Source organism: Hippoglossus stenolepis, chromosome 11, assembly GCF_022539355.2.
Source record: "Hippoglossus stenolepis isolate QCI-W04-F060 chromosome 11, HSTE1.2, whole genome shotgun sequence".
Lineage (NCBI taxonomy): Eukaryota > Metazoa > Chordata > Actinopteri > Pleuronectiformes > Pleuronectidae > Hippoglossus > Hippoglossus stenolepis.
The window spans coordinates 7055474-7082164 of record NC_061493.1 but is presented as its reverse complement, the minus strand read 5'-3'; the positions used below and the strand labels follow the sequence as shown (position 1 = coordinate 7082164).

The 26691-nt window shown below is 43.1% G+C and overlaps 2 protein-coding genes across 6 annotated transcripts; one reads left to right on the top strand and one right to left on the bottom strand.

Moving 5' to 3' along the window:
* The first annotated feature begins 1938 nt into the window (after nucleotides 1-1938).
* LOC118117573 (serine/threonine-protein kinase tousled-like 1-B) lies at nucleotides 1939-15295 on the top strand. 4 transcript variants are annotated; one of them, XM_035169905.2, is made up of 22 exons: nucleotides 1939-2574; nucleotides 4370-4491; nucleotides 5576-5644; nucleotides 5812-5850; nucleotides 5976-6051; nucleotides 6137-6180; nucleotides 6278-6367; nucleotides 6489-6569; nucleotides 6676-6768; nucleotides 6889-6999; nucleotides 8226-8362; nucleotides 8538-8729; nucleotides 9013-9079; nucleotides 9750-9847; nucleotides 10086-10167; nucleotides 10282-10373; nucleotides 10471-10560; nucleotides 11034-11203; nucleotides 11462-11597; nucleotides 12076-12187; nucleotides 12489-12596; nucleotides 13591-15295. In XM_035169905.2, exons 1-22 carry the CDS (start codon nucleotides 2448-2450, stop codon nucleotides 13738-13740), a joined length of 2286 nt encoding a protein of 761 aa, XP_035025796.1. In that variant the 5' UTR covers nucleotides 1939-2447; the 3' UTR covers nucleotides 13741-15295. The 4 variants fall into 4 exon arrangements, with proteins under 4 accessions (XP_035025796.1, XP_035025800.1, XP_035025798.1 ...); XM_035169906.2 differs by having other exon boundaries at nucleotides 1940-2574; nucleotides 6284-6367; XM_035169909.2 differs by lacking the exon at nucleotides 5812-5850 and having other exon boundaries at nucleotides 6284-6367.
* A 1721-nt stretch (nucleotides 15296-17016) lies between these two features.
* LOC118117574 (Golgi reassembly-stacking protein 2) lies at nucleotides 17017-24682 on the bottom strand. Of its 2 annotated transcripts, none has more exons than XM_035169910.1 (10): nucleotides 24503-24682; nucleotides 23796-23876; nucleotides 23502-23705; nucleotides 23238-23324; nucleotides 22974-23119; nucleotides 22381-22513; nucleotides 21760-21883; nucleotides 20866-20973; nucleotides 20034-20156; nucleotides 17017-18402 (listed from the first exon to the last, which is right to left on the bottom strand). In XM_035169910.1, the coding sequence occupies exons 1-10, from the start codon at nucleotides 24563-24565 to the stop codon at nucleotides 18140-18142; spliced, it is 1332 nt and encodes a 443-aa protein (XP_035025801.1). In that variant the 5' UTR covers nucleotides 24566-24682; the 3' UTR covers nucleotides 17017-18139. The 2 variants fall into 2 exon arrangements, with proteins under 2 accessions (XP_035025801.1, XP_035025802.1); XM_035169911.1 differs by having other exon boundaries at nucleotides 22974-23104; nucleotides 24503-24681.
* Between the last annotated feature and the right edge of the window lie 2009 nt (nucleotides 24683-26691).

The following is a 26691-nucleotide window of genomic DNA, read 5'->3' as shown; positions in this document are numbered from 1 at the left end:
TGGCTCACTCATGGACAGCTGAGTGGAATGAAGTTGTAATAAATGTGATTAGTTACAGATTAAACTGTCTGCTCTGAAGACAGGGGGTGTGAATAGTAAAAAACATAGTTTATTATAATGCTACACTCAACCTGTACCTCCAAATACTTCATTTCTTTATACTAATTATAACTGATGGGCAGGGGGTGGCTATTCTTAAACTTCATATAGCATGTATGGCATTTTGCATATGGCACATGTATATAATATTATTCTAAAGGCCTGTCAAAGATTACATCTGCAAAATATAACTGAACCAACTATCATGGATAAACACGGTCTGTTTTTGTATTGAATCTGAAGTTTTCAATCTAAGAGTGACTTACCTGAAGGGTAATTTATTATTTATTCTTCCAATAAACCTGTGATCACATTGTGGTGAAACATCATATCTGGACCTCTTTACTCTGACTTTATTTTCAAACCGTTATTGATACAATTCAAGGGGCCCACACTGTTGTAGGCCACAGTTGTGTATCTTACTCACGAGTGAGGGTAGTTTTCAAGATGCCAGCCAACAGTCCCAGTTTTCCCAGAGACATTTGATACTCTGGGAATGTCCTGACTGCTGCATGAATATCAGTCACCAGTCACATGTTTGCTCACAACACACCAATTCATACCCGATATGACAGGAGCAGTAGTAGTGTGATGCTTATACAACCATCCTCATTGCCTGTCAAGATTATTTCACTGTTACCATGGAAACGGTGTGACCAAAAAAAATCAGGTTACCATGGGCAGGTGCATATGAGGTGCAGTGTGACCGTCCGTGCCTCAGTCTATTTCCTGATGCAAGCTGGCTGCAAGTGGAACAGGGCTTTGACAGACAAAAGACACTTTTACACAACTGCTGTCATTTTCTTTTTATAAAAGGAAATTAATTTATAGAAGAAATAACTTTTCAAATATTAGAGGGAAATCATTGGGAAAGTTTTATTACATTTGATTACATTTAAAGTAAATTAGAAAGGATCTAAGAATAGAGGCCAAACATTCAGCTCTCGATATATATAGGTGTGTGTGTGTGTGTGTGTGTGTGTGTGTGTGTGTGTAGTGTGTGTGCGTGTTGCCCTACAAGACGGCATTTTGATGCACTGCACCAAATTTGGAACAAAAGACCCTATAGCCCAGACCACATCACTATCCTCCCACCTGCACTCCCCTTCCTGCAACTTGTATTTCAAGACTGAAAAACAGCATACCAGGACCGTACCTAACACACACACACACACACATCTCTCTCTCTCTCTCTCTCTCTCTCTCAATCTCACTCTCTCTGTCTGTCCGTCTCTCTCACACACTCTCTCTCTTTCTCTCACTCTGTCTCTCTCTGTCTCTCTCTCTCTCTTTCTGTCACACACACACTCTCTCTCACTCTCACTTTCTTTATATCTCTCTCTCTCACACACACACACACACACTCTCCCTCTCTTTGTGTACACTCAGTGTATATGAGGCTTGTCTGTATATATGTCTGTATATTGTATACGCATATATATATATATATATATATATATATATATTAATTATTAATTAATGTATACAATTGAATCCCTGTGTGTATGTGAATTTATGTATATTTACACATATCTTGTTGTTTTCTTATATTGTTTTGACAATGTACACATTTTTATTTGATTAGTGTGTTATATTATATAATATATTATTGTATATTATAATCTGTGATAATTTATTTTTTAGTTGTATTGTATACATGTGTAATTACATGTAAACAACATATTTTATATAAATATATACAATTCTGTGTATGTCTGAATGTGTGTAGTGTGTGTGTGTGTGTGTGTGTGTGTGTGTGTGTGTGTGTGTGTGTGTGTGTGTGTGTGTGTGTGTGTGTGTGTGTGCGCTGTGTGTGTGTGTCTTCCTGCTCGTCAAGCAGTCAGCAACTTTCGGCCATTTTTGGTTGTTTTCCTCAGCACAGCAGGCTGATCTGAGGAGGAGGAGGGCTGTGCTCCACACTGAACCTCGGGCTGCTGTGGAGGAAGATAAAATGATCCAGGATCAGCGTGTGTCGGTGTCATGCCATCCCCCCTCGCGCTGCTAGGTGCGCGCCAGCCTCGCGATAGCCTCGCCTACTGGAATCAAACCTCCGCTCGCGCACTGGATGCTGAGAGACGCGCGGTGCGTTGCGTTTCGGTGCGTGCGGTGCGGTGCGGTGCGGTCATCATGCAAAGGTTACACCGGATCCGTCTCAGCGAGCCCGTGAAGAAGAAGAAGCCGCTCCCCCGCAGGACCCGCTCGGGTCGCAGCGAACGAGACGTCTAGCGAATCGACCAGCTCTCGTTTCCGGGCCTGTTCGGCGACAGCAGGTGTCGATGGACGCAAGTTTGGGATTTCCGTGAAACGGCAGAGTGAACGCTGGCTCCTCTCGGCGGTAAAGTGGCTTCATGAGTGTCCAAAGTAACAGTGGAAGTGGTGGTGGAAGTTTGGAGGCGACGCCATCTTGGTCGCAGCTCTCCTCGTCCCCAACGATTTCTCAACAACATATAACGGCGACCGCAAAGAGCAAGGAAGGTACATACCAGCCCGCCGAGGGCACCGCCGACCCTGCTCCCCTGAAAGTGTGTTCCCTGCGGGAGAAGTGGGGGGGTCGGGGGCCGTGTCGAGCTAACGTGTAGTGGAGTAGAAATGGATGTCAAGTTCACTGATGCCGTGAATTGGAAGCCAAACGTCAGCTGTCAGTGGAGTTGATGGCCAGTCTGAGTAGCAGCGGGCTATCGTGTCTGCACAAAGGCAGCGCTAGCTTCTTGTTCAGTGTCAGCCCACAGGACTCCTGCTTAGTTGTAACGACGCGGTGCGAATACTGTGTTTTTAATGGCAGTTTGTAACATCCAGCTCTCAACAGCAGCCTCTAGTTAGAGTGAGGGAAACAGCGTAGCAGCGGATCCATGAATGCACAGCAATGCATGTCCCCGCTGCTGTGAACTTGTGAACAGGCCCCGTTTCATACTTTGTGCTCAGTTTGGAAGCGTCTGCTTTTACAGTGTCCTCGACGATTTGACTTACTGTGGACGTGATTGTAACAATGTAATCCAAGTGGATTGGTTATAGGTCATAACACGTGTATTCACACATGTATGTCGACAGCTGTGGTGTTAACAAGTCGTCAAAAACAGTTCAAATCACTGCTCCAGGATGTTGTTTGGTTTGTTGACTTCAATGCCAACTTCGGAGTCTCAAGTGTTAATGCACTTAGACACAGAGAACCGCTGGGATACGAAGCTCTAGCATTATAGATGTAAAGGAGCCAAATCACTCTGCCTTGTCCTTAGGTAACCTCACACGGGCCTTGTAGTGAGCTCTCAGTTTCTGTGCACAAGGGTTTCATAATGTCCATACTGCCTTTTAGGGCTTGCCCCTGTGCCAGACGCGGTGTAATGATGACAGCCAGTAAATGTCCAATAAGGAAACAAACACTTACAGCAGCAGCACCCAGCTGGGAGCACGGGATCTGTGTGTGTGTCTGTGTGTGTCTGTGTGTATCTGTGTGTGTGTCTTTCCCTGGAAACTGGTCGTCATGGAACAGGGCCCAGTCAGGCAGCATATATGTCAGCCTATCTTCTTGTATTGGAGTGGTTTTATGTTGTGCTCCTGATTTACAGCTGTAAAGGTTTAACACGCAGACATCTGCAACTCTAAGTGTATACTGAGGAAATTAAAATGTAAAACCAGGCTTTGAAAACTAAAGGCAGTTTCCTGTTTCAGCAGCATGATGGACACTGTTGCTCATTTGTAGCATCTTTTAGACACGACGCTGCCGCTGTAGGGCCCCAAATGTCCATTTACATTGCAGCATGTCATGGATAAATCTTCCAGGGTCTCAGATGATGCATAGTTCCAGAGGTTTTGAGATCCATTAATGTGAGAGCGTTGTGCACAGAAGCCGTTGTTGCAGTCTCTGAGAGAAATAGAAGCGCTGGTTGAAGATTGTATGTGTTGGACTCGCCGGCCTCGACTCTTCTCCATCCCGGCTCCCCAGTGGCCGAATGACCTTACTGCTCAAGTTAGAAATGCAGTGTCATCTTAAGTATCTACCATCATAGGATGGAAGTGCACCTTTTCAAGAGCTACCTTCTGCACCTACAGTTAAATCCATATTCTATTTTTATCCCAGTGATCACTCCAATTTTCTCTAATCCTCCCCCAGATACTGTCCTCCTCTCCTCGTAGCGCTCAGTACATTTTTCACATGAATATTAGTTTTTTAGATTCCTCACACTGCTACGCACTACTGTTTGTTAGTAATGGTGATAATGTAAGCGTTGTAACCTTACTCTGTTGCCACCCCACCACCCCTACCTCATACCAGGCCCCATGGAGGAGCTGCACAGCCTGGACCCCAGGAGACAGGAGCTGTTGGAGGCCAGGTTTACAGGAGCTGTCAGTGGCAACACAGGAGGCAGCACTGGGAGCACCAGTGGAGGTGCTAAGGTAACAGATGCTCAGAAATGCTCCCGCCTCGTTTTTTCAGATGCGTCACACACACACACACACATACACAGTTCAACCGCAGACTAAAGACTATGACTAACTTTATATGAACAACTATATTCCCGACTATTGACCTCATTCTGGATGGGACACTACTTTAATAATGGTGTTTACATGAGTTGCTAATAGAATATTCCTTTCATATTCCTGTTTACATGTTACGGAGCATAGTCTGATCATGATTCATGTCATTGTGTCCACAACGGCATTACGTCGGACGTTATTCCTCCAGTTTCAAAACCCCAAACTGAAATAGTTAATTGTACGATGGTACCGTATCTCGCTACAACTCCCTTTTCATTTTTATCTTGATTACAACCACGGTGTGCGTCGACAAGCAGTTGGTAACTGCTGTATGTCAGTGTCGCAAAATGCTGAGGAAAATTCCAACAGGATGTTTTAATGCAATTACATGTCAATATAATGAAACTTAGGTCAGAATATTCCACATGTCTTAATTCCATTATTGCTTATTCCAAGTATGACCTTATTCGAGTTAAGATAATCAGAAAATGTGGTCTATATGATAATTCAGTCTATTGTCTTAATCAGGTTAATATCAGAATATTGGTGTCCATGTAAAAGTAGTCAATGATAATGCTAACAACAAGCTAAAAATGTTGTACAAAAGGTGAATTAGTCTCGAAGCTTATGATCATGAGTGACTAACTCTTTGATGATAGCTCCGAGAAGATCAGAAAGTCAGGGGAGTTTTTGGTCCCTGGAAATGACAAACTAACCTTAGTTCCTGTGGTGGAAAAGCAGGTTAAAGTTCCTGTTTTCATTAAAAGGACACCATCTTCCTGGAAATATTTGTTTGATGGAAAACTTCCAAGTGACACGCCTAATAACTGAAGATCTCAATTCCTCTCAGACGTGGCACACTAGAGGCCTGCCTCTAGGCTTTGTGTCAAAGTTGTTTACATTTCATGAGGTCACAGAACTTCAAATATATCACATACTGTACCTGCGCCGACTAAACTATACTGTATATGCTCACTTATTTAATCGTCTCTGTGTGTAGGGCCTGGCCAACGAGTCCTCTAACCACAGCTATGGCAGCCTGGGCTCGTCTAGCGACAAGGAGTCAGAGGTAACACACACACAGACGCAGTGACCCTTTTTAGCGCAATTAAATGTTACACATTACATTACACAGTTAAAAGCAGATTTACTACAGTTTTTTTTGGTGCACGGCCCACTCGCCTTTCTGTCTTTCCAACTACCTCCACCTCTTCCTCTCTTCTCTCCTCTTTCTAGAACTCTGATTTGAAAAGAGGGAGCTCCCCCGCCTACTCAGTATGTACTTCTCCTTCCTGCTGCTCTCTCCTGCCATACACCACCACTGAATCCTGCTTAGTTTGGTAAAACATCTGGGATTTATATCTCATTTGTTTCCTCCTCTATTTCCTATTGATTTACAGACCCCAGAGAAGAAGCACTCTGAATCGTCCAGAGGGAGGAAAAGGAAAGCTGACACCTACTCAGAGAGTAGTCAAGGTATGACTGACACCACTACAAGATCAGTGTAATGTATTATTTATTACTGCTACTTGCATTAAAATGTGTTCATATTTCTTTGCAGGGAAGACCTCAACACGTGGGCCCAAGATCAGCGACTACTTTGATGTGATTATGACAGCAACGAGTGTTATGCAAAGATGTCACTATTTTTATCAGCTGGCACGTGATTCTTTAGTCAATGCAATCTTTTTTTTCTGCAAAGTTCCAGGGAGGAAATGGTTCCAGTCCAGTCAGAGGCCTCCCATCAGCTCGTCGCTCTCCACAGAACTCGCACTCTGCTCCAGGCTCAATCGTGAGTTTTTGAAAGTCACACAATTACCTTACCTTTCTGATGAATTACTTGCATGTGACGTGGATGTAAGTCTCTGTTGTATGTGTAACTACAAGGTTTAACAAAACCTCTGTATCTGTAGATCCGGCAGAATAGCTCCTCTCCTACAAGTCTGTGTTTTGGGGAACACAATCTTAAAGCGTCCTCCAGCAAGTTTGTCCAGGTAATGTTAAGCACACAGAAAACACACTTGTATTCACAATTTCCACATTTTACAGTATTCCCGTAATACACAATCTGACTGGTACATGTATGTGTGGTCATCTTAGACGGAGTTAACAGGGATTAAACTTGCTGCTCTGGAGAGCAACAAGAGTCTGGACCTGGAAAAGAAAGAGGGGCGAATAGATGACCTGCTCAGGGTGAGTTCACTGTCTATATCCCATGTCTTGATGAGATATAGGATGCTTGGATTGGAGGATGTCACCTCATTATTCGGTCGTACTATATTTCTTACTCTCCCCATTGTCTGTCTTTAACAGGCGAACTGTGACCTGCGGAGACAGATTGATGAACAGCAAAAACTCCTGGAGAAATACAAGGAGAGGCTCAACAAGTGCATCACCATGAGCAAGAAATTGCTTATAGAAAAGGTCTGTTTTCGCATACTCACGTTTGGATATCCACCGTATGTTCGTCATCACACCACAGCATCTGAAATTTAAAGATACCAAGAGGGAGACAAATATACTAACAGCTACACAGCGTGTATGAATGTAACAGAGACACCAAATTGATAAAAAATGTCTTTTACATGTAATGTGTTCACAACATGTAGAAGATTTGAAGATTTACTTCCAAAGGTATTAATAAAGTGCAGACTTATGATGCATTCACTCCAAACGCAGAGCAAACTCTTTATGCAAGCATTTACATACAAAGTCAATGCAAAGACCAAAATAGATGCAAATAGATGCCGTTCACTACGCCTGGCAGGAATGACGCGACTCAATGGAAGACGCAAAATTCACATCATTTGCCTTTCCTGCTCGAGTGGAAATATTGTAACTAGAGCAAAAAATTAGCATGATGCAATGTCGTGAAAGCCAATCAGCATTGAGAATGAAACTTGCCAGAGACAGGTCCTGGCACCAATACGAGCTAACAGATCATCAAACCGGCCACTGGTCAGCCTCAGGCAGTCATCAGGACGCAGCTCCTGGAGAAGACGGTGAAATTCCCTGATTCCCTGAGTCTCCGGATGGTCTTGTGGACCCACACTACAACACTGGCTTCTCCAGCATTTCCACAACAAGTGCTACGTAGCAGTTCTAGTCACTTCAGAGAGTAGTCCTCCACATCGGAGGAGAATGAGCAAATATTTATAAATTATCCTGCGGCCAAACTTGCATGAGTAACGCGACACAAAAATTAGCTTGGCATTTGGTGTGAATGCAGCATTAAACTCACACTAGAAATGGTGCCAACACAGTCACACCTTTCCCATAATTAGTCCAATATTCTCTGGTGTTTTATCTTTGCTTTGGTCCACATCTAATGACGGTAAAACTCTGGTAATATGTTGCTTTATGGGGCTTTAAAATGCCTGGATATTTAGCCTCGTAATTAAAAAATAACCTTTTTTCTTCATGGGTGATCTGTCTTCATCTGTTGTGGCTTGGATTGTGGCTTGGATTGTGCCTCGTGTGTGCGCTGATTTGGACAAAAGTATCTGCCACAATAGTAAATGTCATATACATATAATGCAGAGATGAGAAACACTCTCTTTAGTTGCTACTTTAGAGACACCTTCAGCTTCACTGTCCCATCATTTCTCATTATGTGCGTGTGTGTCTGCCTGCCTGGTTCTCGTGCACAGAGCACCCAGGAGAAGCAGTCGTGTCGTGAGAAGAGCATGCAGGATCGCCTCCGCCTCGGTCACTTCACCACCGTCAGACATGGAGCATCCTACACGGAGCAGTGGACTGATGGATATGCATTCCAGAACCTGATCAAGTGAGCCACTGCATTAGAATTGGATTTGAAGGGTCCTAAATACACAGGAGAATTTTAAAAGCACCTTCTCTTTTTTTTTACAACCAGAAGAAAACTTATTTTAAGATGTTTATCTCCTTCTCCTGTATCTCCCATGTGACCCGCGCCCTCTCCTTCTGTGTCCCACTCTCTACAGGCAACAGGAGGGTATAAACCAGCAGAGAGAGGACATAGAGCGACAGAGGAAGCTGCTGGCCAAGAGGAAGCCTCCAAACACGCCGTCCCCCTCCCTCTCGGTGGCCTCCACCTCTGAACCCAAGCAGCGCAAAACCAAGGTGGTCAATGGCAATGATTCGGACCCCTTCCTCAAGCCCTCCCTGCCCCAGCTGTAAGTTTATTGAAACAAATGATGGCAGTGTGAAACTGGAGGATTCTAGAACTGATGTTTATATTGTTTTGGGCTGTTTTTACATCTTTTATCTTTTCAATTTACTGAGAACTGAGCGAAAGGTGCTCATTTTGTTTCTAACTGGAGGATTAGAAACTAATTGCAAGGTGAAATAGAACTGAATTTATTAATTCCTGTAGATCATAATGAATGTTTCCAAAACAGTGTGTTTGCTCATGTTGTTGTTCTCTTTATGGGTTTTGACTTGTTTATGTTTTGACAGATTGACCCTGGCTGAGTACCACGAGCAGGAAGAGATCTTTAAGCTCCGACTTGGACATCTGAAGAAGGTCAGTAAAAATATGTATATTATCATATCAAACAAAAAATCAATAAGAAAGGTGTATTACCAGAAGACATTTCATTAAGTGTCATCATGAAATAGAGAAATCTAATGACTGAAAAAAAAAATTGTGAAAAGCAAGACCAGGATTTTTGGTTTTGCATGGACTTGTGACAGGGATGTGGAATTTTTATTGAGAGTGAGGATTAGAAACACTTAATTTGTTATCGATGTTATTCAAGTGGGGACCGATGGGATCCAATTAGGAAGCTAATACGGGTCTCTGCATCACTCTTTCCAAACGTCTCAGTTTCTGCCCGTCCAGACTAAAACACAAACCTCTGAGTTTTCAAACTAAAGCAGGACTAGCAGCGTTTTCCAAAGTCTCTGTTTCAGGGGTTGGGAAACTCAATGCATTTTAAATAAAGACATATTAGTATAGATGAAGCCATCGTTTAATATAACCGGTGAAATCATCAAATGGCATCAAAACGGTCACGGCTGAGTTGGATGCAGTACTCCCACGTTCAGCTTTAAATAACCACCGGAGTCTTCATTTGTCAGCAAATTGTTTGATTGCATAAATAAGGAATAAGTAAATGTGATTCTTTTTACAAACATTTTAACACTACACGAACTGAAATGTGAAATGCTGCATCTCATCTTGGTGTTTGTAGGAGGAAGCTGAGATTCAGGCGGAGCTGGAGCGTTTGGAGCGGGTGAGGAACCTTCACATCAGAGAGCTGAAGAGGATCAACAATGAGGACAGCTCGGCGTAAGTCCATTCCACACACAGCAAGGGATGAATGTAAATCATGGTTAGATGATACTACATTTAAACTTTTGATTCAGTTATGCTTTTATCCAGAGGAGCAATACAATCGTCTTTCTTTGCAGATCTGTTGTTTTAAAGTCAACATTGCATTTGCCAGATCAGTTCCTAGTTTAGGTGATGAGCGTTTCCTCCTCATGTTCCCTCATGATATTAAACATTAATGTTCCTCGTCACACAGGTTTAAAGACCATCCTACTCTGAATGAGAGGTACCTGCTGCTGCACTTGCTGGGCAGGGGCGGCTTCAGTGAAGTCTATAAGGTAATAACTGTAGTGCGGCACAAGTAATTGTCGTTCTTTCACCCTGTGTAAAGTATGTTCAGACACAAAGGTGGGTGTATGATGTGTGTGTGTGTGTGTTCTTATCAATCACAGGCTTTTGACCTGTTTGAGCAGCGCTATGCAGCCGTTAAAATCCACCAACTCAACAAGAACTGGAGAGAGGAGAAGAAGGAGAATTATCACAAGTAGGTCTCGTCTCGAACAGTTAAATTCTGACGCACGAAGACAAAGTGTCACCGCAGTCACACACTACTGACTACTTTGACATTTATTTCCTTCCAGGCATGCATGCAGGGAGTACCGGATACACAAGCAGCTGGACCATCCCAGAATAGTGAAATTGTACGACTACTTCTCTCTGGATACTGACACGTGAGTCACCTCTGACCTCTGCCAGCTGCCGCCCTGCTGGGTCGACATATCCTCAGGTTGCTGGGTTAAAAAAATGTTGTTTGATTTGGTTTTAAGCAGCAGGTTGCACATCAGTAAGAGTCAAACCAAGATGACCCTGCACAGTGAATGTTCAAATAATGCAAAAGTTGTTTGTAATCGGCCTCGGGGCTTGACGTCAGAGCTACAAGTTAGAGCAAATAACACAGGGGTAAGAAATATGTGTGATTCAGCATCAGCATGTCCTGACACTGGTTAACTTTTAGCTGTGAAGTCTAGTCACCCAAACCCAAAAGAGTTAAAGAAACTGGTAGCCATCGTTATATACACACACAGATGTCACTGAGTACTTTTTTTAATTGTTGACTTTTATTTGTTCTCATTGAGTTGATCATTTAGATCTTTCTCTCCTGTATGTGACCGTGTGTGTCCGTCACCGCCCTCTGTTCTCTCAGGTTCTGTACAGTGCTGGAGTTCTGTGAAGGAAACGACCTGGACTTCTACCTTAAACAAAACAAGCTGATGTCAGAGAAGGAGGCTCGCTCCATCGTCATGCAGATTGTCAGCGCCCTGCGATACCTCAATGAGATCAAACCTCCCATCATCCACTACGACCTCAAACCTGGTGGGTCACATTTCCAGTATTAAAAACCAGTATCTACGTCAAGATGAATTATACATTTAAGTGTTAGTCAAATGGTTTAATCTTGGTAATTTAAAATTGAATACCGAGTTTGTTGCTTGCAGTGTTTGCATCTTCTTAGAAGAGGGTGCAAACTTTTATAAAATCAGTCATTTAGATCTTTTCAGTTGCTCTGAGAGCTTTACTTCTTAAACTGTGGTCAAACCCTGAACTGAGTCTCGCTGTCTGTGTGGTACACAGGTAACATCCTATTGGTGGACGGAACTGCGTGTGGAGAAATCAAAATCACAGACTTTGGCCTGTCGAAGATCATGGACGACGATAACTACGGTGTGGATGGGATGGACCTCACATCACAGGGCGCTGGTACCTACTGGTAAGACACAAACCCTGAAAGCAGACACCGATCCCCCAACCTACTTTGGCGCATTGTGTACTTACGGTTGTTTACATCTTGGAAACAAAATGCAACACTGGCAAGACAGCGAGTTGAAAGAGTGAGAGACTGTTTCTGCCAGGTTTGTGACGTTGAATATGACTCACCAGAGTAAAAAACGGGGGCTATTTTCTCTACTGGCAAATGGATAGACATCAATCGCCTTTTAAACAGGTTTACCTGCATTTAAAAAAACCTGCCCATACCCGCAAAGTTTAATTTGTAATACTGTAGGATGTTGGTCGGACGCCTGAAGGGTTCAGCACACATTACCCTTATACTACTGACAGTATTATTGGCAGTGAATAGTTACCTATTACATTTCCTTTCCCTCATTTACGTTCAATGAAATAAATAAATACAAAATATGCATGAACTCTTTTGTGACATGGTTATGATTCTGTGCTTGCATTTCCAGGTACCTCCCGCCCGAGTGTTTTGTGGTGGGGAAGGAGCCGCCTAAGATTTCCAACAAGGTGGACGTTTGGTCCGTGGGAGTGATCTTCTTCCAGTGCCTCTATGGACGCAAGGTACAGCAATACAACAAACGACACATTACACTTATGAAAGAGCACATGAATTAAATAATTTGTGAATTATGATACAATAATAACACAGATGCATGTGGGTTTTAACAATATGTTATTAATTTCCATTTCCATTCATCTTTGAGACATTGCTTTTAAATGTAGAAGATTAAGATCTGTAGACATGAGCTGTGTGCTTCATGGACTTTAATCTTCAATTCAGTGTTCATGAAACAATAGGTGATAGATGAAGCATTGGAAAAGACTTTGTATTGTGGTCATGTGAGCGTCTTGTTCTCTGCAGCCGTTTGGTCACAACCAGTCTCAACAAGACATTCTCCAGGAAAACACCATCCTCAAAGCCACAGAGGTCCAGTTTCCTGCAAAACCACAGGCCAGCACAGAGGCCAAGGTAACACACACGTACACACACACACTCATACACACACACACACACACACACTCTATACATGTGTAGTCACTTAAAGGAGAGGGCCATTGTGTCCGTTTTACTTTAGGCTTGACATCTCTTGTTAACTCTACCTCTGTACCTGCTTAATCACCATCTTCTGCAAATAGCATCTTCTACTCACCTTACAGTGTTACTTTATTCATTATAAGTCAGCATTTGGTTGATGTGATTCCACATCAACTAAATGTAGGCTAAAGCCCATGAGATGTACCAAGGGCAGGGGTTCAGACTGTGGGGTGGGAATGACAGAGGCACCATCCTTCCTGCTACAAGTTCCTTTAACATCTGAATGATTTAAAGATGAAGTCTTTGCTTTGTGTTGCTTTGATTAAACACCATGAAAAACCAATGTTCTTCTTCACATTGATCCAAACTGCTGTCATTAATCAGTACTATTGTGCCATTTCAAACATTTGGCTAATTCGGCAAAATAAACCTGAGACATTGAGGTGATGGACGTTTCAGTGTAAACAGAAGAGCAGAATGTCTGATAGTTAATCATCATTTTGTCCAATATTAGAAGACATAATCATAAATGAGCTGAGACATGGTGTGTTGTAATTAGTTATGTTATTAATATGCATGTACATAGTATAAATTAAGTATGAAGGTCGTCAGAAAATTCAATCACATGCTGACACGTGCTCAACCATCTGAATCAACTCTAATGTGTAACAGTAAAAAGATCAGTTTACGGTGTAGTCTTCATCACCAAACAGACAAAACCAAACATAGACTCTCTGCTGTATTGTAGCTTTTGATAAACATGAAGAGTACTTGCACGCACGCACACACACACACACACACACACACACACACACACACACACACACACACACACACACACACACACACACACACACACACACACACACACATACACACATACACACAGACTGCATCTCACTCTCTGAAACCCTCCTGTGCTCTGCAGGCGTTCATCAGGCGCTGTCTGGCCTACCGTAAGGAGGACAGGTTCGACGTTCACCAACTGTGCTCGGACACCTACCTCCTCCCTCACATGAGGCGCTCAAACTCCTCCGGCACCCTGCAGCCCTCCGTCTCCTCTCTGCCCACCTACTGATTGGCTCTCTCACGTGACTGACAGGACCCTCTAGCCAATCCCGAGGCAGGATTGTTGAAGCTGAAGGATCTTTTTATTTTTTTTTTTTACCTGAGCTGCCCCTAAAAATGGATAAGTTGGCAACTGAACAGAATCAAATGAAGAGATGGATAGAAGAGAGGAGGAGCAGAGGGGATACACCACCTTCGCACGTGTTGTACAGTGTTGTGTCCTTGAACTCGACCGTGCGAGACAGGTCAAAGAAGAAAGACTGAGAAGTTGAAGGGAAATGGAAAGAGAGGCGCAGTGGTAGAACAGAAATGAGTGGAATAGCTCCAGATTGTTCGGAGCAGAAAAAGGAAATGATGAAGTTATTGGATTAGTTTATGGACTTTAATAATTAACCCCTCTTAGGAGACATTTCAACAGCTGTAGGAGCTGCTAGATGTCCTGTCCGTTCCCACCTCTACACACACATACACAAACATCCAATAAACCTAGCAGCAGGCGACAGAAGAGAGGTGTGTGTGGTGCAGAGGAGGTACGAGTGTGTGTGGACGACCTGTTTAACTCGGCAGTCCATTCGAACGAAGCATAAAATGGTGGTTGAACTTCCCCTCGTTGCCCCTACGCACACAACAGGGCTTGATTTAGAAGTGTAGGTTGTGACCTGGATGGGACTTGACAAGAACAAAATGGAAAAAAAAAAAGTTCCAGATTAAATTTCTGGGCTCGATTTGCACTTGTGATCCAGACCGTGCTCGTCTGATCTCACAGACTTGGCATGAAGTACCGCAGCGTGGGCTCGCCCTGGACTAAATTCTCCATTCACATTTTTCTTTTGTTGTTTTTGCGAAGCAGTTCAGTTCAGGTCCACTCAAAGTGGACGTGTGAATGTGTCTTAATCCATTGTTGCTGTTCAGGTAAGGGTAGAAACGTTTCAAAAGGGCGGAGTATTACAGCACTATGTCGCCACAGATGCGTCATGAACCTGCCTGAGAGGAGCTGGACTGGTCTGAGCGACCGGATCAGCCGTCTCTACGGCACAAAGACTCGGGGACACAGAATTTCAGTGAACATTTCATGTGTAGGAGACGCACTCGCAGAAATATATAGTCCTGAGGCATATCCCTGCTTCCCAGTGTCTCACTTTGCTCCGTTTATTTGTGTTTCTGTTTGAAAGCTGTTCTCAGTTTGCTGCTATAAATGTTGCTTTTAGTTGGTAACGTGTGAATGGTTTCTCGCATATGTGCATACTTGAACTGTGTTAAGAGGAACACTCTCCGAAGCATCTTCTTTTCTGAAATGGACACCGGCTGCGCTGATCGAGGGGGACGCGACACGTTCTTCTGCCAACAACATCAAATGTCCACGTGGGTTCCTTTTTTGTTTACTTTCATGTAAAGGTCCAACAGACACTGTATGGAGCTCAGTCCCATTCTGCTGTGTAGTGAGAGTTGGTCAAAGCCAGCGGAGGTGGGCCCCCGCCCCGTGTTGCAGCATGTTTTACTGCGGCTACAAATCAAGTGGATATATCCAAATGTTGTCGTCCTCTAAATAAAACACTTAACCTGTATGTCGTCGTGACGTTTTACGCTCCTCTCAAAACACAGACAACCCCTGGACACTGGCCCACAGCGCGCCGGTGGCAATGAAGGGGGATGTCCACAGGCGAGGAATCAGATGAAGGACAAGTGGGAGCACTTCACAGCGAGTGGTGTGTCTCTCTTCCCTCTCTCCGCTCTGGCCTGCTTTAACAATAAGTCTCTGCTGATTTTCCTTGTCAGCCGAAAAACCCAAACACAGTTGAAGTTTCAGTTAGCGACAGGTGAATTAAACTGCAGGAAGTACCTGGTGTCACGGCTTGCTGCTCCCAGAAGAAAGCCGGTGATGGAAGTGAAGTCTGTGTCCACTTTGATTAAGTCTCATTCCATCCACTTGAGTGCAGGAAGGCAGAAAACAAACCAATCCCCTTTTGTCTTCTTCTTTTTTTCCCCTCCTTTCCTGACAAAACAGTGGAAGTGGTGCTGGCAGTGAAGTGTATATCCCCCCACACCCCCATGATTAATGAGAGCTGTGTGTTGACAGATGCAAGTACAGCCATTAGTAATCTACATGTCAGATCACATTAGTGGTGAGGGGGTGCAACGCAGGGCCACCATCATCCACATGCAATAAAGATCGCTTTACAAGACTTAATTCCCGCAGTGTGACCCATATTTCCTGTCGGCGGTTGCGCAACCTCGGCAGCAAGTGTTTGACACAAAAGATGGAGGCGACGGTGCCTGTGTGAAGATCCTGGCACGTTCACATTCTTTACACATGGCGCCATCTGTCACAATGTTTCGCAATATAACGCAGCGGGATTTGCTGAATAATTATACTGATGTGACTATTTACATGAGGCTTAAAGCAGATGACCAGTCCATTTTCTCTCATTTTCAGGTGCTTTGTTCCCTCCTGTATTTTTCACTCTCATTTTACATTTTTTCTACATCTGTGCTGCATACCTTTTTTTTTTACCTCCACCAAGAGCTCTGGTTTGTTTTCGCCCCTGTCCCTTTGTCTGTTGTTTGTGAGCAAGATTACACAAAACCAACTGAGCTCATTACCACATAACTTGGTGGAAGGATGTGTTTTCTTTTATTTCTTTAACATTGCGATAGGGAATAACATTTTCACAATTCCTCTGGAGAGTGACTCGTGGATCTGGATGAAAAAGGTAAGGCACACTTAAGGGAAATATTGAAATTATTGTAATTATCATTATTGGATTATTGTTGGCAACAGTGGGTTACATGCGTCTCAAAAAAGAATATCTCAAGGCCCTAAAGCCAAGTTTGCCAATTGTTTGCTTTTCTAAAACTGGTATAAAATGTTGGTCTTACAAATTAATAGACGTAGGCATTACATTGAGTTTCTCTTGGCACCTCCAACTCTGACAGTTTTCCATTATCCCTGGGCCTTGTCGGAGGTTTAAGCTCCACTGAGGGAAATTCTACTTCACTATTTGTTTCTCCCAAATGTTTCTGCAGCACCTGCTTATTCCGTCTGTCCATTTTTCCTTAATTATCAATAAATCACCTTTAATTTCCAGGGGATCAGTGTGAAGCACACCAGCCTGTGGTAGTGATGGACACTTGTGGACATGACCCATCTGGTTTTCCACAGATGAGCTGTACTGTGATGTCATTCTCCTCCATTAGAAATGTTTCTCCTTGATAACGATACTGTCACAGAATTTAAAAGAACAGAAAGACAGGTTTGACTTTATGAAAGGAAACGAGAGGCATCATGTAAAATTTATTTGGCTTTATTGCTTGCACTGTGCATCCTGCAGATGTTTTCAGAAACCTGTTACAGCACCACCTTGTGCCTATACTGCATCACTGCTCACCAAATAGCTCTGACCATGCCAGGAGACGCTAGTGTCTAATTTAATATTTCTACATCCCCGTTTAGCCTAATAACAACCACAAGCTCTACTCAGTAGCTCTTGTGACTGTAAGCGTGCGTCTCTTCTGGTATGTACTTCAGACTGTAACCGTCACCGTGTGGTCGACTCAACGTGCACTGAGAGTTCAGGGTTCAAACATGGACACATACAAAAAAAAAAAAGGGACATACTAATAATTTCAAAACACAAAGGTGGTGCAAAAATAATGCAGATTCATTCATTGGGTGGAAACACTTAACTAAACAATTAATACATGTCAATCAAATTCATCTATTGGTCAATGGGGGTGTCTATTAGCTAATAATAAAAGGCTACATGTTAGGGCTGGACGATAAGACAAGTAATATAAAACATGTTCATATTTACCTATTGTTTTAATACAGCAGTACTTCATTATTTCCTGTGTCCACGTCTAATATGTTTAATGGTTTACTCCTGATTGGTTGGTTGAACTTCCATTTGTAACATGATGTAGGGAAGTGATTCTCTGAATTCAAATTATCACCAGCCCCATTGAGATAAACTGTTTATATAGAAAACATACATATATAACTATGAAACGGAGGATTGCCAGATCAGAAAAGGGGAAAATCTTAAGATGGATATTTCCTCTTGATGTAACGGCAGAAGTGCGAAGCAAACTACAAACCTAAGAGTAGACCTCTTCCTCCTCATACAGTAGCTTAGGAAAGCTCCGTGACAATCAGGTAATAATAAAATGTTTGTAAGAGTCTAGATCTGTCCCCCAATCTTCATATCCATTCATCCTTCCTCACTCCACACAAGCTTCCTCACCCACAGCTGGAGCATGCTGGCCTGTGTCTGATCTAGTGCAGCCGTTCTGCCTGTCCCTCTGGGCCAAATAAATAGAAAAAACACAGATAAAGACAGACGGGGGAGGAGAAAAAGAGAAACCGGATGTGTGTTTTGGTTTTAATGGCAGGTGCGATCTTCTTTCCCAGGTTATGACGACGTTTGTGTTATTTCCGTGGGAGCTGGGGATTCCGTGGCGTTCGTTGGGAGGGCTTCCGTGGACGCCGTGAAGCCGGCGGCGGGGGCGACAGCAGGTGCCGCTGTGACTGTGACAGCGGCGGTGGTGGTGGGTAAGAGAGGGGCCAGTCCCTGAGGCAGGAGAGGAGGCACCTGGGAGGGCAGCATGGTGGAAAGAGGGGGGAACGGGACCAGACCCGGCAAGTTGAGGGGTGGGAGAGAGGCCAGATGAGGGACTGTCGAAACAGAATGGAAGGATTAAAGTTATAGTCACATGATGAAGTTTTGACTCCTTTTGATGTCAGGATTCAGATTTAAACAGACCATATACACTACAGCTGGGTAATAAAATCAATTGTTATTGCAATACTTTTTTTATCAATAGCACAAAACTGATCTACCTCAGATATTTTATTCTAATAGTAATGTGACATTTTTGGTATTAATTATTGATATCAATTGATATGATAATTTATATCTATATTGCCCATCTCTACTATCTACTTTAAATGAGTATGAATATATAGTCTTAGTTTAGCCTATACAGTAGACCAGTGGTCACCAACCTTTTCGAGCCCAAGATCACTTTTTAATTTGTAAGCCGAGATCTACCACCCTGATATCTTCCAAAAAACCCACTTAGGAGGGTCATATTTATAATTTTTTGCAATTTATGTTAAAGGCTGAATGTACAAGAAATAAATATACACAAAGAGAGGCAGTTGTGCAACTTTTTCTATTCAATGCACAATATTCAAATTAATATCAATTCATATTTACAATGCAAAATATGTAGCTTCTCAGTTCCACCACATGTTCTGCAGAGGAGCTGCTACTGCAGCACAATGTTGTTACATATAGGCTTTGATTTGAATATGGCCACAAATATGATTATTGCCCTGTATGAAAGAAGTCCCTTGTACTAAAATAAAAACCAGTACTACACAGTATGAAGCCGTGCATCTTCCGCTCTTGCAAATATTTCACATAAAAAAACATTTTTAAACAAGGGAATGGATTCCATTAACAGAAACGCTGGAGTGCTTTTATTTTGAAAAGGCATACAGAAATGTTGCAACCATTTGTTTGTGACATAAATTCATCAGAAAAACATTAAAACTCAGGTAAGATCATTTTCTCTGTTTATTCTGCTGTGAACCATAATGTTTATCTGTTTATGACACGAATGTATTAACATCACTTCCCGAACCCGTTTCAAAGTAAAAGCACTCCAGCGTTTCACTTTCGGGAATCCACTCATTTGTTCAAACGGGGCTTTGATTGTTATCGACAGACCGAAAGATGCGCATCTTCATACCGTAGAGTACTGACATTTAGTTTCGTACATAAACCAACTTTTTCTTGAAGGAAATGCAGGAGATAAACCAGCAGCTCAGACGCCAGTTAGCGGACACACAGCGCGTGTGAAAAACAGACAACCGACACACAGCTGATCTGCGGCGCGACTACAGCCAGTGAGTCCAGAGAGTTGGGGGATCGACAGTGAAGACTGGGAGATCGACCGGTAGATCGCGATCGACGGGTTGGCGACCACTGCAGTAGACTATGGTACGGCACGGCTTGGTATACAAGCATGGCTCATGATATGTACAGCAAACACACCAAGCAAATACTTACATACATTATAATTTGAATGTAGATGAAATACTGACTTCAGACTATAAATGTAAATTGCCGTCTGAACTCTAACAATAGAGTTCCCCATAGTACCATAGTATATTCTTGTGATCCCTTAAAACAAAGCAACGTCTGCTAGTGACCAGCTGCCGTTCTGGGAGCCATTTCTACGCAGTGTTTATTAAGAGTAAAAATCTACAACTGCATCCAAAAGAAGACTTTTATTTACCTGTTCCCAGTGGCGGTAAAGTGCTGGTGCCTGCTAGTGACAAGGCACTGAGGTCTGGGAGTGGCAGGTTGAGGTTGGGGAGGTTAGGGAGAGGAGGTAAGCCACCTGGGAGGGCCATCAGACCTACACAGACACAAAAACATTATGTAATGGGGGGTAAGCTGGGTATTAGTCATTCATCTTGAACTGCAAGTGCCTCTATATACATTTCAGAAGTTTGGTTAGTTTACTTAGTCTTAACAGAGAAGGATACACCCTGGAATGAAAGCCCTGTATGTTAGCGTGGAGGTCTGATAGAGGTCATAGCTACAAAGGGAGAAAGACTGAACGACGACAGTATGAGCGAGGTTGGTTGTGGTGGATATGAACACACTGGTTTTGTGAGCTTCTGCTACTTCTGCTAGAAAATTTAAGCTAAACACTGTTTACCAATAATGGCAGCTCGTCCTTAAGGAAACACGCCGGGTGTACAAACTTAAACTTGACAAATGGATAAAGAAGTTGAGGCAGACCTTTCCCTTTTTATCTGGAAGGGTGTGACCACCTGTATAAATCTACAGAAAGAGAGCTGTAACACCGCTGATACCCTTGAGCTTTTTTCAAATGTCACAGATTCACTGACTCAGCAGACTGACGGCGTGTGTGTGTGTGTGTGTGTGTGTGTGTGTGTGTGTGTGTGTGTGTGTGTGTGTGTGTGTGTGTGTGTGTGTGTGTGTGTGTGTGTGTGTGTGTGTGTGTGTGTGTGTGTGTGTGTGTGTGTGTGTGTGTGTGTGTGTGTGTGTGTGTGTGTGTGTGTGTGTGTGTGTGTGTGTGTGTGAGAGAAAACACCCACCTGGTAGCGTGGTGGCAGGGTTGAAGCTGGTGGCGGCACGATTCAGTGGAATGAGGGGACTGAGGGAGGGGCTGGTGGAAGAGGAGAGCAGCGGGACTGTGGGCAAACCTGGACGGGAAACAAGAATAATACATTAGGTGAGAATATGTGGAGTAAATATATCATGTTTATTACATCCACCGAGGAGGTTACATTGTCACTCCTGTCCGTTTGTTTGTCAGCAGGAATACGCAAAAACTACAGAAAAGATTTTCCCAAAACCTTTCTGACAGAACCCATTACCTTTTCTGGACAAAGGTACATTGCTCTGGGTTGATTTTGTGTTTTTTTATTTCCCAGGCATCAGCGCAGAAATCTTTATCAACAGACTTTCTAAACAAAAACATGTGTGTGATTGAATTTAACCCATTTAGACCTGGTGCAACTGGGTGTGACATTTGTGTGCTTCTTCTTTGGAGCTGAATGAGATGTGCGTGTTTTCTATGATGTCATCGTTTAAGACAGGTGACTGATGAAATACGGTCGGACGATAAGTGATAAATTTAAAGAGGAAGAAGGGGGAGTTCTCAGCTAGTTTGCCAGTTTTATTGTTTTTTTTTTGAATGTTCATTAAGTGTCGGAAAACTGCAATCATTTGCAATAAAAGCCAAATGTTTAAGCTATCAAAAGTTTTTAATTCATGTCTCCATCTGCTTCAGAGGCTGAGAAATTGAAGGTAATTGGCAATTCTGTCAGCTCCCTAAGAAACGCACAGGTTTTAGGTCGTTGTTTTATTCAGCGCCTTGGGTCTGAATGGGTTAAGGGGACTGGTGGGACTTGGCACAAGTATGCGCTCTACACAGTGCCATTCTACTTGAGTGTGTGACCATTCACATAATGAGCACTGGGAAATACCTGTCTGCAGCTCGCTGGGCATGGTGGGTGGGGCTGTGCTGATTGACAGGCCAGACAGTGCATCTTCTAGGCTTGTGGGGACAGCAGATGCAGCGGGAGGAGGAGACACTGCTGAAAGCTGGACCTGAAGCAGTTAAAACAGAGGGGACGGAGGTAGAGAAAAAAGATGCTGCTGTCAAACAGATAAGGTCACATTCATCCAAACGTGCAAGCAGCTCTAATGAGTAGCATTGCTCTCTGTCCCTCCGGCCTGCTCTGCTGCATACGTAACGAGAAAACTTGCATTTTGAGTGTGTGAACACTTGAAAAAGAAATGAGAGGCCACAGGACACAAAACTTAAATCTTTTCAATGTCATGCACACACTCTGCATACTGATGCCTTAAGTTTTGGCTGGTGGGATAAAAAGCACAGGAGACCAGTGTACAGGGATACACAGTGGTAAGGATTATTGGGATTTACACAATGTAATACTCAAGTATGGATGCAAATTGGGATTTTCAGATTTGCAGGCATTGCATTTATATTTTACAGATGTTTTGCTTTTAACATGTCCCCAATCTGGATTGTGTAATACTGTAATATAGGTCGACAAGGACTATAAATGTGTGCTTGGTTTCACCTCAGTGAATCCATCCTTCAGTGGACTGATGGGCTCACTGGGATTATTTCCAGGGAAGCAGATCTTCTTCCCTTCTTCAAAAGGCCGAGTGGGAATCCTGTGAAGGTATCCATAACCAATCCCACATCCAAGGCTGGAAAACAAAGAAAACAAAGTTACATTTTTCATTCATTTTGACTTGCTTTGCCTTTTGTATTCCCTATTATTACCTCCACAAATGAGATTATCTTGTTGTCTGTCTGTTTGCAGGTATCACGCAAAAACTACAAGATGGATTATCAAGAAATTTGGTGAAAGGATGCAGTAAGTTTGATTACCGACTCCTCCAGTTTGCATTCTGAAGCATGCTTTACTGAACCCTAAATTGCCCCTGACGTGTGTTCTGACAGTGTATGAATGATGTGTGATAGAAAAAGCACAGAGCATAGAAATGTTGTACGGATGTGTTTGTGAATAGGTGAATGCGAATTGTACTGTAAAGGGCTTGGAGTGGTTGATAAAACTAGAAAAGCACTATACTGTCCATTTACCATTAAACATATCACTTTATAGCAGTGAGTGTAACAGGAAGGATGAAAGTGTGTATGTGTTACCTGCCCTCTCCTCCCCAGGCAGTGTTGGGTGTGATGACCACCTCTCTACAGTTGTCAGTGTCCGTGTTGTACACATAGAGCTTCAGGCCTTTCCCCTCGTGGCTCTCTATCAGAGAGAACAGGTCCTCTGACTGCAGGACGGAGTCATATTGTGGCAGAGAGGTCCGGGGGAAAAAAAGGAGGAGACAACACGGTTAATACCATGATCAGCTGGACAATGTGAAGGAGTGATAGAAGGGAGGATGTGAAGCGCTCTTAAACTACCTCATTCATTACAGTGTCGGCTCCGATGATGTAGTCAGTGTGCGGCCGCAAGCCGGCCAGGGCTGCTGGGGAGTTTGGCTCCACTTCCTGTTAAAGAAAGCAGGGGGGGATATAAATGCACAGAAAACTGTTTTGTCACATATAACAGCATACTGGTCAAAAAACCCATCAACACCAACTAACATCTGGCTTTTGTCTGCAATGGGAATGGGTACAATCAGCATTCACTCCCGGGGACAGAGGGGTTTTATCGGGGCTACCTACCAGCACATGCCAAACATTCTCATTGGCTCCTTCAAAGCTGCAGAAACGAATGGACACACCAAGCAAGCCCTGCCCTCCCCACAGGTTACTGGGTGTGACGGTGGACTCCCGCAGCTCCAGAGTCTTCGAGGAGTAAACCAGCATCTTCACTGGTTTCTCTACACTGGCTTTCAACAAGTCCTTCAGAGTGTCATTATCCTTGTTCTGCAAAAAAAAAAGAAGAGGCAACCATGAAACACATTGGCCATTATGACTTCTTTTTGATCCTGTGCGACAGTTGCTGTCTTTCCTCACCAGTCTGGTATTATTGATGGAGACAATGAAATCAAAGAAAGGCTCCAGCCCTGCACGGTGTCCAGGGGAATTCTCCTGAACCTGCAAGAGAAGTGAGAGACAACCTGAGCTGCTGCTGGATGTGACACCCATTATTGCACTTCTATCTGACGTGCTCTGTACATACAGCCCAAACAGGTTGAACATACAAGAGAGCCCCTACTGTGTCTGTGTTCCCTGTTGTGATGTGCCTCTCTCACCTTAACCAGCACCCACTGATAACGCCATCTCTTATCTCTGCTATGCCTGATCATAAACTAACCTGAGCCCTGAACACAACACGAGCTTGTTACCGGAAATCTCATGTGTCAATTTTTGCCAGAAAAGGTGAAAGACGCACTGTGTGCCCGTCCGATAATGGATGTATCCACAGAACCAGCTTGGCAACTGTCATTCAATGCAGCTACGTAGCTTCAGCTAACAATGTAAGCACATTTATTCAGTTACCCGGCGGACATGACAATGGAACCCGTCGGAAACCGTGTGTGACACGGACTCCAGTCTAAAAGCTCGCGGTGTTTTCTCCTGACATGTTGGTGGTGGTGTGCAGGGGGAGGCCCCGGCAGACATCCCCGGCCTGTCGTCAACACACGGAGCCGACAAAGCTGCGGGTGAGCCCGGACGCTAAGCTAACGGCTAACAGCGGGGTGTCGGAGCTGAGCACTCACCCGGAGGACGTGGTACCCCTCGGAGCCTCCGCCCGGTATCTCCACGCTCTGAGACCCTCCCATGCTGTCGCTCTTAAGGCTCCGGAGGTGTTTCTATGGCCGCTAGCACCCAGCAGAGGTGAGACAGCTGAACCACACACAAACACCGGGTACACGTAGCCAAGTGACTGAGCGGTGCGCATGCGCCGTTACGTGGCAGGAAGTAGGGCCTCAGCGAAATGTGCACATTTCAGGCGGTTTCTGTCTTTACCTGTGAAAGAGGTTCAGTAACTGATGTTAAACACTTTGCTTTTACACCCACATCCTCACACTCCTGATGTGGAGAATGCTGTGTTTGATTTTTGATTGGATTATATCGCGCTCTATCTCATTTACATTTGTAAACTGTGGAGATTATACTGGATTTTCTTGGACATCAAGCTGCACAGTCACTGAGACAGAAATCACATGTTTTAACTATGTGACCTGTTTTGATCACATGCATTATTATTTATTTGTGTGTGAGATATGTGTGCAAGACCCAATACAAATATTTGATCTCTTTTTCTCACTTAACATTTTCTCTGACCGTGCTCTTTGCTGAGCTGACCTGTCCTAGCGTTAAAACTGTTTTTATTCAGAGAAATCTTTAACGGTAACCCGTCACCAAATGTTTGAGAAGTATTGTCCCATCACTTCTCACTCAGGTTAATCAATTAAAAATATTAGCAATTATATTGTAACAAATATTCTGCCACAATAAATCTTTATTTACATTTTATTTATTTATTTATATTGTATGCTTTTGCCTTTACCACTGACTGTTCTACTTTAACCTTCTTACAAAGCTCTTTATGAAGTACAAGAAAATCTTACTCAAAACTATATAACACATCCTGACCTTAATGACGATGGCAAAGCTTTTTCTTTTGTCTTAGATCCAAACCAAGTTGCAAAAGCAAATACATATTCCCTCTCAAATGTCGACATCAACATCAACTCTTTTCCAACTTCTCTCCAATGAACCAATTAAATTGATCAGATATTCTTTCAGGCCATATCACTGTATGTCATATCACCATATTATGTAAACTGCTGAAGTAATATGTTGCACCAGTTGAGGTAAATCTACTCTACACACACACACACACACACACACACACACACACACACTATGCTTACATACAGTATCAACCACAATACAAAACAGAGGTAGCTTAAATCTAAAGTAGATGAACAAAACTAAGCATTTAAATAATATTCATGAAATGTTTAAGGTAAAGCTAAACCTAACTTTGAATTATAATCATTCTAAATCTGGCCTTGTGAAGGGTTAAGTTGAAAGAGTGTCTTATAATGATTTTTAATATTAAGTGTGCTTATTTATCTAGAATACACAGCAGGTTGCAGCGTTTATGAAAAAGTAGGTCATCATTTGAGGCTACTTCTCTGTTGTTTTATTGATATGTAGTGTATTTTATTATCTGCCCTACTTGGTGATTTTCTGGACCCTAATGTGTTTACCTGCTCCATCGTGGTGCATAGTGTGTGTTCATGCCCTGTGTTGTCTCTTACTGGTTCTGTCCAGTTCCCTTGTGTTTCTTTTTACTTTGGATTGTCTGCCTACCACCCAAAATATCTGTAAGTCACTTTATTCACATCAAAATATCTTTACTGCACAACAAGCCTTCATTGTATCTGCATTTGAGCCTGAAATCCTTTAACCAGTATATACCTTTCATATGATATTTGAGGCACAGGGTAAACAATGAAAGCACCTAAATGCCTGATGGATAATAAACAATTACAGAACATAATGTCCTGAAAAATGCAGACAGGATTCTTACATTTGACATTGCAATTGATTGTGTCTTTGATGTGACTCTATGCTTATACTGCATTAGACATCTTTGTAACATTGTTGTTTCTTTTGTGAAAGCCTGAGTCATGGCTCTTACACAATATGTTGCTATATTGTATTATATTATATTAGAATTCGCAAAGCTATACAGCATACAGCTTTGGATGATTGTACAGACAGAGAATCACCATCAGAGGGCACCAGCACTACATTATATCTCTGTTGTCCACAAAGTAGAAGTTGAGCTTCTCTCCACAACCTCTCCTCCCTCTCATATTTTTATTCCCTCCATGTAAAGGTTATGAAACACTGCAAGCAAAGGCTCTGTTCCACTGTGAAATGGTGGCTT

Bases quoted from the DNA above. Each gene is read 5' to 3' on its own strand.
- LOC118117573 (XM_035169905.2), top strand. From the start codon at position 2,448: ATGAGTGTCCAAAGTAACAGTGGAAGTGGTGGTGGAAGTTTGGAGGCG. The intron at 6,769-6,888 runs GTGAGTTCACTG...TGTCTTTAACAG, and splicing joins GAATAGATGACCTGCTCAGG to GCGAACTGTGACCTGCGGAG. The intron at 10,168-10,281 runs GTAATAACTGTA...TATCAATCACAG, and splicing joins GCTTCAGTGAAGTCTATAAG to GCTTTTGACCTGTTTGAGCA.
- LOC118117574 (XM_035169910.1), bottom strand. From the start codon at position 24,565: ATGGGAGGGTCTCAGAGCGTGGAGATACCGGGCGGAGGCTCCGAGGGG. The intron at 20,157-20,865 runs GTGGGTGTTTTC...GTGTCTGTGTAG, and splicing joins CCCTGCCACCACGCTACCAG to GTCTGATGGCCCTCCCAGGT. The intron at 18,403-20,033 runs GTAAATAAAAGT...CTGTTTCGACAG, and splicing joins TTTACCGCCACTGGGAACAG to TCCCTCATCTGGCCTCTCTC.